At 49.0% G+C, this 12,167-nt stretch overlaps 1 protein-coding gene across 6 annotated transcripts in view; it reads right to left on the bottom strand.

Annotated features, from left to right (window-relative positions):
* ESR2 (estrogen receptor 2) overlaps positions 1-12,167 on the bottom strand; it is an 82,740-nt gene that overhangs the window by 5,490 nt on the left and 65,083 nt on the right. For all 6 annotated transcript variants that reach the window (XM_075129938.1, XM_048853611.2, XM_048853612.2 and 3 more), the window contains one exon: positions 10,840-11,020. In XM_075129938.1, coding sequence (XP_074986039.1) covers positions 10,840-11,020 — 181 coding nt within the window. The remainder of the gene's footprint in view (positions 1-10,839; positions 11,021-12,167) is intronic.

Here is a 12,167-nt window from a genome sequence, read left to right as displayed (position 1 = left end):
GGAACTGCATGAAGTAACCTTTTTATATCATCTATGGGATCCATTGGTTTGTGGTAATTTGTTTTATTTTCAATTCCCAAATGGGGTAGGGAACAGGTATATCTACTCTGAGTGGTTTCTGACAGCTCTCAAAGTGACTGTCAAACTGTTTGGAAGACAAACAGCCTTATAGTGCTTGCAGTCATAGTGGAAGAAGGTCTCTTACTACCTCTTTCTGGGTGGTTCAGCTGGCCTTTGATAAGGCTGGTGGTATGAAAACACAGAAGGTTATCTGGAATACATTTGATGTCTACAGGTTGTTTTCTTCTAAGCTAAGGAGCGTTCAATTCCCAAATACCTCAATGTAACTCGAGAATCTTTTAAAGAATGTAGTGTATAATCAGTTTAGCACTACAAAGTTCACTCCCTTCAAAGGGGAGTTCCTCGACTATATTCTGGACTTCTCTGAGAATTCCAGATGATTGCAGCTAGGATACAAGATGCATGGTAACTGCTGTTGCCATCAATCTAGTCCACAGTATCTGATAAGCCTCTTGTTCTCTCCTGAGCTGCTGTGACTGGGAGAACCTGGTGAAGGATGTGAATAGATGCATCAATAGTAGTATGCAGAGAGGTCTATGTGGCAAGCTGACCTGTGATCAAAGATCTCACTGCCTCTTTTGATTCTACTGGAACTATCCAGTAAATGACACCATTTGCCAGTTAATATAATCATATTCTGAAAGGAGAACTTGATAAAAACGGCTACTTATCTTTCGTAATTGTAGTTCAAGATGTGTTGCTCATGTACATTCCATTCTAGGCGTGCATGTGCCCACGTGTGCAATCGTCAAGAGATTTTTGCCTTAGCAGTAGCCATAGGGTCGGCTGTGGTGCATGCTGGAGTGCCACGCTCATGCCACAGTATATCAGGCGCCGCCAGCTCTACGCCCTCTCAGTTCCATCTTGCCAACAACTCTGACAGAGGGGCAGGGGGACAGGTATTGGAATGGACATGAGCAACATCTCTACGAACAACAGTTACGAAAGGTAGGTAACCATTTCTTATTGAGTGCTTGCTCATGTCGATTCTACTCTAGGCGACTCACAAGCAGCATCCACGGAGGTGGGCTAGACGTTCACAGTCCTGCAGCTTGCAGCACTGCTCTGCCAAAGCCAGCGTCGTCTCGAGCTTGCTGGGTCAGCGTGTAGTGCGATGCGAATATGTGGGTGGATGACCAGGTGGCAGCCCAACAGATTTCTTGGATCGGCACCTGCGCCAGGAAGGCTGCCAAAGATGCCTGTGCCCTAATTGAATGAGCTGTCACGATCGCTGGCAGAGGTACCTTTGCCAGCTCATAACAGTAGCAGATGCAGGCTGTGATCCAAGACGAGATTCTCTGGGCAGACACTAGACAACCCTTCATCCTGTCTGCAACTGCAACAAACAACTGCGTTGACTTACGGAATGGCTTTGTTCTACCTATTGAAAGCCAGCACCCATCTGATGTCCAGGGTATGCACCCTGCATTCCTCATTCGTTGCATGAGGCTTTGGACAAAGGACTGATAAGTATATGTCTTGACCAATATGAAACTGGGAGACGACCTTGGGCAGAAAAGCCAGGTGCAGATGCAGCTGGACCTTGTCCTTATAGAAGACCCTATAAGGCAGCTCCAATGTGAGTGTCCTGATCTCGCACACCCTATGAGCTGGGGTTATAGTGACCAGGAAGGAGCACGAAGCCAAGGGTTCGAAGGGGGGACCCATGAGCCTTGCCAGCACAAAATCCAGGTCCCAAGCAGGGGACTGGGTCCCGGACATGCGGGTAAAGGCACTCCAGACCTTTCAGAAACCATGCCATCATGGGATGGGCAAAGACCAACCTGCCTTGAGATGGAGGGTGGAACGCCAAAATGGCCGCCAGGTGTATCTTGACCAAAAGGTAGTGACAGGACCTGGAGTTTAAGGTGCAGCAAAATAGTCCAGGATGTTCTGCAGCAGTGCCTCTTCCGCACGAATGTGTTGGGCCTCGGATCAACACATGAACCTCTTCCACTTCACTACGCAAGTAGCCCTGGTGGAGGGTTTCCTGCTGTCCAGCAGGACCTGTTGGACACCAGCAGAGCACATCCATTCGTCCACACTTAGCCATGCAGCAGCCAAACTGTCAAGTGCAGCGTCGCCAGGTTCGGATGCAGCAGATTGGCCGGATCTCCTGTCCCAGAACCAGGGCAAAGAGGTAGCTGCAGAGGGGTGGCTGTCGAAAAACTCAGCAGCATGCCAAACTGGTGTTGACGAGGCCACGTTGGGGCTATGAGGATAATGGAAGCTTTGTCCTGTTTCACCTTTAGCAGGACCCTGTGGACCAATAGCACTGGCGGGAAGGTGTACATCAGCATTCCTGACCACGGAAGCAGAAAGGCATCCGACACGGAGCCCCTGTCACTGCCCTGCAGAGACAGAACACGTGGCACTTTGTGTTCTGTCTGGACGCAAACAGGTCCACCTGGGGAGTCCCCCACCTGCGGAAGATTAGGCTGAGCACCTCCGGATGAAGTGACCATTTGTGGCAAGATGAGAAGGTCATGCTGAGGCAATCTGCAAGGATGTTCTTGGTTCCAGGTAGATGAGTGGCTACCAGATGAATGGCATGCCGCACACAAAAGTCCCAGAGGCTGAGTGCCTGACAAAGGGTCCAAGACCTGGTGCTGCCCTGCCTATTGATGTAATACATCGCAACTGTATTGTCCATCAGGAAGTGCACAACCTTGCCTTTCAGGTGGGGCAAGAACACCTGGTAGGCCAGGCGAACCACTCTGAGCTCCCTGAAATTGATATGCAGTGCTAGATCATTTTGTAGCCAAAGGCCCTGGGTGTTGAGCCCTCCCAGGTGGGCTCCCCAGCCCAGATCTGACACGTCCAAGACAGGATCGCAAAGGGAACTCCTTGCAGCACTGACCAGCCACCAGTCCAGGTACGAGAGGATGTGGCTCGGCACCATGACCACTCAGTCCAGGTCATGTCTGCTGGGGACATAAACTGAGGCCAGCCACACCGGCAGAGACTGCAGATAAAGTCGGGCATGGCTGACTACGTACGTGCACGTGGCCATGTAGCCCCATCAGTCGCAAGCATAGTCTTGGATGGCTCTTTATGTGGGAGATCAGGTCCAACATGTCCTGGAAATGCACTTCCGGAAGGAAGGTCTTGGGCTGCATGGAGTCAAGAACAGCTCCAATAAACTCTATACATTGGACTGGCGTTAACGTGGACTTTTCTGTGTTTATTAACAGGTCCAGGTCACTCCAGGTGGACTGCACCAGATTGAGGCTTCTCTACACCTGCTCCAGAGACCTGCCCTTGATGAGCCAGTCATCAAGATACGGGACGATCTGGACCCCTAATGTCTCAGGTAAGCCACTACCAGTGCCATGCATTTTGTGAACACCCTGGGGACTGAGAACAGGCCAAAGGGTAGCTCTGTGAACTGGGAGTGGAACCCAGACACTATGAAACGCAGGAATCGCCTGTGTCCTGGGAATATGGAGACATGAAATTAAGTGTCCTTTAAGTCGAGAGTGGCGTACCAGTTCCCTGGATCCAGGGAAGGGATAATGCAGGCCAGGGAGACCATGTGGAACTTCAACTTCTTGAGAGACTTGTTAAGACCAGGCAGGTCCAGGATGGGCCTAAGGCCCCCTTTGGCCTTTGGGTTTAGGAAGGATTCAGGAATAGAATTCTCTTCCTTCCATGTCCCGAGGAACCTCCTCCACAGCCCCCAAGCCCAGGAGCTTCTCCTGAAGAGGGATGGGAAAGTGTGTGTGTGGGCGGACAAGAATCGCAGAGTATAGCCCCAAGCTACTACGTCCAGGACCCAGCAGTCTGATGTAATCTGCAACCAGGCCAAGCGGTAGGGAGAGAGGCAGTTGAGGAAAATGTGGGTCGGATCTGGTTGGCAGACTGGGGCGTCACTCTCGGGCACACCCACAAAGTGATCGCTTCTGGCCCCCTCGGTGTTTAGCAGGCCCAGGCTGCGCGGGTGAGTGGGATGAAGAAGGGCATCGGCGACTAAAGCTAGCATCCCGTCTCCTAGTAGAGCCCTGAAAGGGTTGCCAGCGTCTTGGCGGTGGTGGCAGTCGGAAGGGCTTTCTGGCTGACTGTGGCGTGTGCATGCCCAACAAGCGAAGGGTAATTCTAGTGTCCTTCAACCCATGCAGCCTGGCGTCCGTTTGCTCGGAGAAGAGACCAACTCTCTCAAAGGGGAGGTTCTGAATCGTGGTCTGCATTTCCTAGAAGAGGCCCGCTGTTTGGAGCCAGGAGCTGCATTGCATGACCACCGCCGATGTGACCACCCTGCTGCCAAGTCCACCACGTCCCATGCCATCTACAGGGAGCATCTGGCCACCACAGTACCCTCCTCTACCAGGCTGCCAAACATTTGTGCCAGACCCTCAGAAAGTGATTCCTGGGACTTTCTGAGACCGTCCCAGAGATTGAAATTGTACTGGCCCAACAAGGCCTGATTGTTTGCCCCACGGAATTGCAGGCTGGCAGTTGAATAAATTTTCCTCCCAAATAAATAGAGTTTCTTGGCCTCTCTGTTTTTGGGAGTTGAGGAGTGAACTTGCTTGTCCTTCTTGGCCGCAGATACAACCAGCAAGCCTGGGGTTGGGTGGGCATAAAAGGTATTCAAAACCTTTGGCCAGAATAAAATACTTTTTCTTGGCCCATTTCGAAGTGGTAGGGATGGAGGAAGGGGTCTGCCACGGGGCCTTGGCTATCCTGAGAATCCCGTCATGCACAGGCAGGGTGGGTGTAGAGGCTGAGAGGACATTAAAGAGGGTGTCCGCCTGCTCTGCCATCTCCTGCACCTCGAGCTCTTGGCCACGTGCCAGAGAAGGGTTTGATGCTTTCTGAAGTCATCCAGCAGGCTAGCTCTGAAAGGTCCCGCAACTGCCTTGTCCGGGGAAGAGGAGGAAGACTGGACTGCTGGGGGAGGTGCCGGGCTCTCGACCACCATCAGAGAAGGAGGCTTAGGGGTGGGCACAGGTTCCTCCATCCCAGCTCAGAACTGGCATCCAGTGCTGGGCCCAGTGCTGGCGGTGCCACTGACCGATGCTGTGACAATCTTGCCGATGGGACCTGGGTGATGGGCTGAACTAGCCCTCCATATCTGAGGAGCCACCTTCCGGCAACGAGGGAGGAGCCGTTGACGCCCGCGTTTGCTTACGGGTCGTGGCTACTGGTGTCCATTTGGCCAGGTGTAACAGACTGGTGACGGTACTGGGGAGAGTGGTACTGGTGCTGGGGAGACTGGTACCGAGACAGGGAACATTCCCACTGTGCTGGCACTCAGGACCAACGCCTGGAGGACGACCAGCGAGAGGATGAGTGGCGCCGGGAATAGTAGGGGAGACTGTCAACCCCATGATAGTGAGTAGCACCAAGGGGATCTGGGCAACAGCCTGATGCATCTTGGACCTGCACGGGGATCCTTGACACAGTGGAGAAGATAGTCATCTTCTGTCTGGCAACCAGCCGTGTCCCCCTGTCTCCTGAGGGGTCTTGACAGGCTTGCCCTCTTGGGGAGCCTTAGTCAGGTCCTGCGACACTGAGGCCATCACTGGAGCAGGTGGAGACCTGTGCTCTCTCTGCGCCTGGGGAGCCTGGGATGACAATCGTGCAGGCAGGTGTGTCAGTCCCATACCGCTCCTGGAAGTCGGTGGCAGACCTTTAAGGGGGCTGAGAGCCCCAACCAGGGAGGGACGATCACATGGTGCCAAAATAGTCTGGCAACCAGGCCCAGGTTCCTTGGTAGATGACCCTTGGGCCTTTTGCTCGGTGCTGAGGAGCGCTTCTTGGCCTTTTTCTTTGGCTCTGGCGAATGGGGCCGGAGGAGCCAGGTGCCAGCGGTGTGCTGTGCATGGAGGCCGAGGCGCTCAGTGCGACCTGTCTGGTCAGCTCAGAAGCCAGGCTGAGGGCGGACTCCATCAGAAGAGCCCGGAGGCAGATATCCTGCTTCTTTTGGGTGCGAGGCCAAAAGTTTACAGATCTGGCACAGATCCTTAACGTGTGACTCCGCCAAGCACTTAAGGCAGCTGCTATGTGGGTCACTTACATGCATAGGCCTGTTGCAGTCTGAGCGGGGCTTAAACCTAGGAGACTGGGGCATGCCCCACCTGGGGCAAAGTCCCCACTGGGACCCTAAGTAACACTAAAAAACTATTTAACACTACTCTATGCAAACTATGTACAAAGGCCCTCAGGCGCGAAGTTCAAGGGGGAGAAACCACTAGCTCTTGCTAAGTAAGAAAGGCACTCCGACTGACCACCACAGGTGGTAAAAAGGAATTGACAGGGTGTAGGGCAGGTGGTGCCTGCTATACCGAAGCATGAGCGCTGCACTCCAGAGGGTGCCACAGCCAGCCCTACAGGTACCACTAAAGCAAAAGTGTCCAACAGCCATGCACATGGGTGCGCACACACCTAGAATGGAATCGACATGAGCAAGGACTCAAAGAAGAATTAGTTATTTTGAGTTGCAGACTAGCTCTTCCTTCCAAAAAGGTCTAGCCACTTTGGCTTCTTTTCTTTAGGGATGGATTTGGAAGCCTCTTCTTCTCTCCTGAGCTGCTGTGACTCTGGGAGAACCTGGTGAAGGATGTGAATACATGCACTCAAATCCCACAGAGGGGTCTTGGTATCTTCTGTCTTCCTTTTTTGAAGTCATAGGTATGGATGCTAGCTTTTGGCAGAGTAGCTGGGGAGGTTCTAAAAGGCCTTCACTAATAGGCATTGAGTCTTTCATGCAAAGACAAAATAGCCAATAATTCATGAGCCTTTTCCTGGACTGTCTACAGGAATCTCCAGCACTTTTGTCATCCTGCAAAGAAGGCCTTGAAACACCCTACAGTCATTAGGTGGAGAGAAATAGATGGCACAACAGCTTCTTCTGGCAATGAAGATGATATATGAGTTGGAATTGCATCAGAGGACTTCTGCTAAGATTGTGCCTCTTTTGGAAGTTAAGTTGAGAGGGCTGTTTTTATTGTGCCCTTACCAACTTCTGAGACAAGGGAGACCTGGTTCTTTATGTGACAGAGGAGCTAGGTCTCCTTGCTTAACGAATGCTCCAAGGTACCCAGTAAGACCAAGGAGCAGGACCATACGAGTAATATGTAAATGGACAAGGGATGCGTACCAGGTATTCCCTAGAGGGTCCCCTATATTCCCTATGCCTGCTATGACTTCCAGCCCTGAAATTTCTATCACAGTATCAGAATAGTAAAGATCATAGAGTCGCAGTCTAGGAGAATAGGAAGGTGAGCTACACCCATGAATATCAGAGGCAGAAGAAGAGTAGGAATACTCTTCTTACAGGAGGAGAAGTAGACCTTGCAGGAACCTGAGGGTTGGAGTGGGAGGACATTCCTAACCGGTGCCCAGAATATCCTTCTTCCACAGCTGTAGTGCCAGCTCAATGGTCTTCACTGAGGAAGAAAGCAAAAAGGGATGATGCAAGCAGGGCTGAAAAATTCCCTGGGATCATAAATCTCAACGCCAACCACATTTGTACCAAGAGAAAACTAAATATAATTGTCACTGGGGTGGCAATACCAATGTAATTGGTACCAGAAGCATCAGTTTTAGGGCTGATAGCCCCCTTACTAGTACAGCACGACTTCTGGTGGTACCGTAGAGTCCATACTTATGTCAGAGAGCGAATTGTTTTCAGCTGGTAACAAAGATCTAGATCCAGGGTCTTACAGGTGCCAAAGGGACCTTCGTCAGACCGCAACCTGCCTTTTTTAAAGCAGAAAGAGGAAACTTGTCTTTCTTCCGTTTCTCAAGCAATTTAGGCTACGTCTACACGATGAGCTCGGGTGTGATTCCCCTGCTCGTGTACACATACTCATGCTAGCGCAACAGCCAAGCAGTCTCACTTGCATGGGGAGTGGCAGTGAAGGCACAGCGGAGCCATGCAGAGTACAAATCCACCTGAAACCAGTGGGCATGTACTCAGCACAGCTCAGCCATGCCACCGCAGCTGCTAGCTGTGCTACCGTGGCTATACTATTTATACTCACGCTAGCTCGACGAGAACTAGCCTGAATACGTGTACATAAGCAAGGGAATCATATGCCTAGCTCAAAGTGTAGACATAGCCTCAGACGGAAACCTGCTTCTATGCTTTTTGGAGAAAGAGTGCTGAGACCTCCTTCTTTCATGGTGGGAGGAGGGAATTATACCAGCATTAGCAGAAGAATGCTTTGATGAAGAAGCAGGAGCTCTAGAAGTTAAGGCAGAGAAAATAGCTGCCGGGGCACTTTTTAAGGAGGACTGCTCGGAGCCCAAAGGATCCTGCCTTCCTGGTCTAAGACAGCCCTCACAGAAGACAGAGGAAGTATCTTACATAGTAGGAAGAGCTTTTACTTGAGCATCTCTCACTTTCATTGTTCATTTAAAAAACTAATGACAAAGCACATTTCTCGGTGATGCACCAGTTATTAACGGGAACAGCTGCCTCACATGATGAACAATACTTAAAACCAGGATATTACTGATCAACCATGAAGCTGAAGAAAAACATAAAAGAATTCACCTAACTTACACTACCTAGCTAACCCTAAACTATGGTAAGAGAACTACATACAAATACTAGTGGAGAAGTGCAAGAGCCAGGGACACTGTTCTTTCAGTCCCATCTTGCAGCCACAATCACTAAAAAGAACGGACAGTCAGCTGGTTTCCCTTAATGCCCTTGGGCATGTGATGCGTAGGCGTGACCCAATGGATGCTGCTGGTCAAAAGATTCTGATCTTGAATACAGAGAGCACATGTGTATCAGAAGTGGCATACATATAGGAAAGCACTCAAAGAAGAATTTTGTATTCCACACAAAGTCCTGACTGAAGGCTGAGCTGTTCAGGGAGTTATAGTAGTGTCCCATGGGATGGACATCTGTTGTCTTACAGGAAGCACGTACACATGCCCACACTTTCTAAACCACTCAGCAAAAGAATATTCGATTTTGAAAAAAGAACTAGAAGAAGAAATCAGACTTTAGGCCAGGGACTGACATGAATGCCAAAGCACACTTGACCTGGTGATCCACAAAACAGCATTGGAAATTTCAGAATGATTTTGAAGGAGACACATTACTGCTCTTTTAGCCAGAAGGGGAAAAAATTAAAAGTGAAGTGCTAAAAAGAAATGAAAAGGATGTACTATTTGGAGGATAAATGTAGAGGATTTATTTAAAATAATGAATTATAGATATAAGCAGGGTCTGAACGAATGCTTCCCTGACAGCTAACTGGGAGGGTGAGAGACTTTGGGTGTGTTTATGTAAATACAGTTTGCTCTGCTTACATATTCAACAGACACAGTGATGTCAAAGTGATCAACTTCGGCTGGTGTTGGGTACAAATCACCTTAGTACTAAATGCAGGGGTAGTGAAATATGGTTACCAATGTTGTAATTATTGTAGGAATACAGGAAAGCAGGACTGTGCTTAGCCTGTCTCAAATGAGGGGGCCACCCTCAGTTGAAAGAACCTCATTAAACCAGGGGCTCGAATGTCAGAGCCCTAGGAAAGTAAGAGAGGTAGGGACAGGTATCCCACCAAGGAGGCTGCACACCCTCATCAAGGGTCCTCCCTAGACTGGTTTAACCTGTTCCTTCCCACTGTTCAAAGAATAGTGCTAAACAGGCTTCATAGGAGCTTGTTTGTTATGTTAAATGCCCAATCAGAGCTGAAATCAATTGTGGTAGGACTGTGTTTCTGCCCTGCCTGCTAAGAGTTAAAAATCACAAAGATGAAATCACTGAGCTGGGGCAGTGTTTCTGCCCAGCCTGCAAAGAGCTGAAAATTACTAAGAAACTGATGTGCAGAGGTTACACCAGAGAGGCAGGTGGCAGCAGACGGCAACTGACATCTGGTGAAAGAGTAGCTGGTTTGGCGGAGAGGCGCAGCAAGAGCAGTGAGCAGGCAGCCAGCAGGGTGGCGGTGGAGAGGCACAACACAAGCAACCAGCAGGTGGAGAAGTGCAGCAAGACCAGTGAGCAGGCGGCTGGCAGGAGCGGTCGGTGAGTGGCCAGGAAGGTGGCTCGCAGAGAGGGGTGGCGAGCGAGTGCCCAAGCAGTGGAGTAAGTAAGGTACTTCTTTACCCCACCCGGGGGTGGAGGTGAACTATGCAGATGCACCTCTGAACTCTGGGTCTGCATTGACCAAGGACAGCAACTGTGAGTGGGGTACAGAGAAGGGTTGGGCACAGGAAAGGGATTTTTGGGTTGATGGACTTAAGAACCTGAGGGGGAAAGGACACTGCCCAGCCTACTTGGGGGTGGGTCTTTTACTCATGGTTTATGTTTATGAACCATGTTTGTGGTGTTTTCCTAAATTAATGCCGAAGTACTTTCCTCCTTTTATTAAAAGTTTCTTTTCTACACTCAGACTCTGTGCCTGTGAGTGGGGAAGCATTGCCTCTCAGAGGCACCCAGAGGTGGTGTGTAAATTTCCCAGGTTACTGGGTGGGGGCTCAAGCCAGTTCTGTGTTGTATCAATGGAAAGGAACCCCGACATATTGAACCCAGCCCTGGTTGCTGCTGGCTCCATGTGGCAGAAGTGTTACATAAGATATGCACTTTAAGGTGGATGCAATGTGCTGCATGTCAAAATGATTTGAGTACATTATTTAGTTAATCTTGTCAATTTAGAATAATCTTACAATGAATGCCCTAAAAGGATGATATCAGGATTTTTCCACAGGGATTTCAAGAGCTTGGTCGAGCTTTGTTTGCTTTAACAACAAATATTAAAACCTGAAAAAGACACATCATTCTGTTAAATATACCTTGCATGCCTGACATGAGAAAGTAACATCAACAAGTTAGCCAAACGAGTTGTCTGTTGCTGAGATGGGATTCCACTCTTTGCAATAACCCACACCAAAGCATCAGTTACTGCATTAAGCAAGTGATGTAGCTTCCTGTTGCTTTCAGGTTCTTCTGCAGCAGCTGATAATGGAAACATACCTAAACAAAAAGACAGAAAAGCATTACAACTCACCAGAAAAAACATGAGCATGGATTGCCTTTGGATGCTATTTTTCAATAGAAACAAATAAAATAAATTCCAAGTCCTATTAAAATTGTATGCTATGATGCTTCATGTTAGAAAATTTTTTACTCATCAATTCTGTCATGCCATTTGCATACTTAAGTATGCAATCTTACAACTACATTAACAACAACTGGCTTTTAATATCTTCTAAAGATACAGGGCCAGATACTTGGGTCTGGCTGAGCTTCACTTATCTTTGCATTTTCCAATTTTGGATGTCCCCAGGGGTTACTCCGACCCTTTGTTTAAGTAAAAGCACTTTCATGGCTGCTCTAACAGCTCCCTCCCCTCTCTGAAACAGCTCCTACATAGGGATGGGGCCAGGAGCAAAATGGTACATAAGTGGCTTAAACAATTTGCTGGATCAGGGCTTTAATGCTTATCAAGTGAGTGAGGAAGGCACTGTGCATGATGTACAGCCAACTCCTTGGCTCTACGTGCTCTAACTTCCTTACAAGTCAGAAATTTGTCATAATACTAGCATAAACTGTGAAATGTTAAAAGATGCATTAAGGACAGAAACAAAAGAAATTAGTCAGGGAAGACTGTGGGAGGAGCAGGCAAGCAAGTAGTTGAAACCAGCATTATTGATGGAGCAGAGGAGACCAATGTGACAAAACAGAGCTGGATAATTAGGGAAGGGCAGAGTTGTAAAGGGCCTTGAAGGTTATGACATGAATCTTGAATTTAATATGGTGGAACAGCAATGGAGGGATTCCCAAAGGGAGATGATGGGGGTCACAGAGGCTGCAAAGGAAGATTGTCTTAACAGATGCATTTTGCATGGATTGGAGAGGGCCAATGTGGATTTTAAGAAGGCCCGAGAGGAGGCTGCAGTAATCAGGATGAGAAATGAAGAGGGCTTGGAAGAGAGTTAGCTGCATGGATGAGAAAGAAAACATTAGCTTTTAAAAATATTACAGAGATAGTAGCAGCAAGTTTGAAGACAGCCTGGATGTGTGGGGCATGAGAATGGAAGGGGTTGAAGATTAGATTTGGTCACGTGGATTATTATTTTTTTTTAAACAGCTGCAGTTTGCTGTAAGCAAAAGGCAAACC

Source organism: Caretta caretta, chromosome 6 (genome assembly GCF_965140235.1).
Source record: "Caretta caretta isolate rCarCar2 chromosome 6, rCarCar1.hap1, whole genome shotgun sequence".
NCBI lineage: Eukaryota > Metazoa > Chordata > Testudines > Cheloniidae > Caretta > Caretta caretta.
The sequence above is the reverse complement of the archived record's forward strand: the minus strand, read 5'-3'. Positions and strand labels throughout refer to the sequence as shown.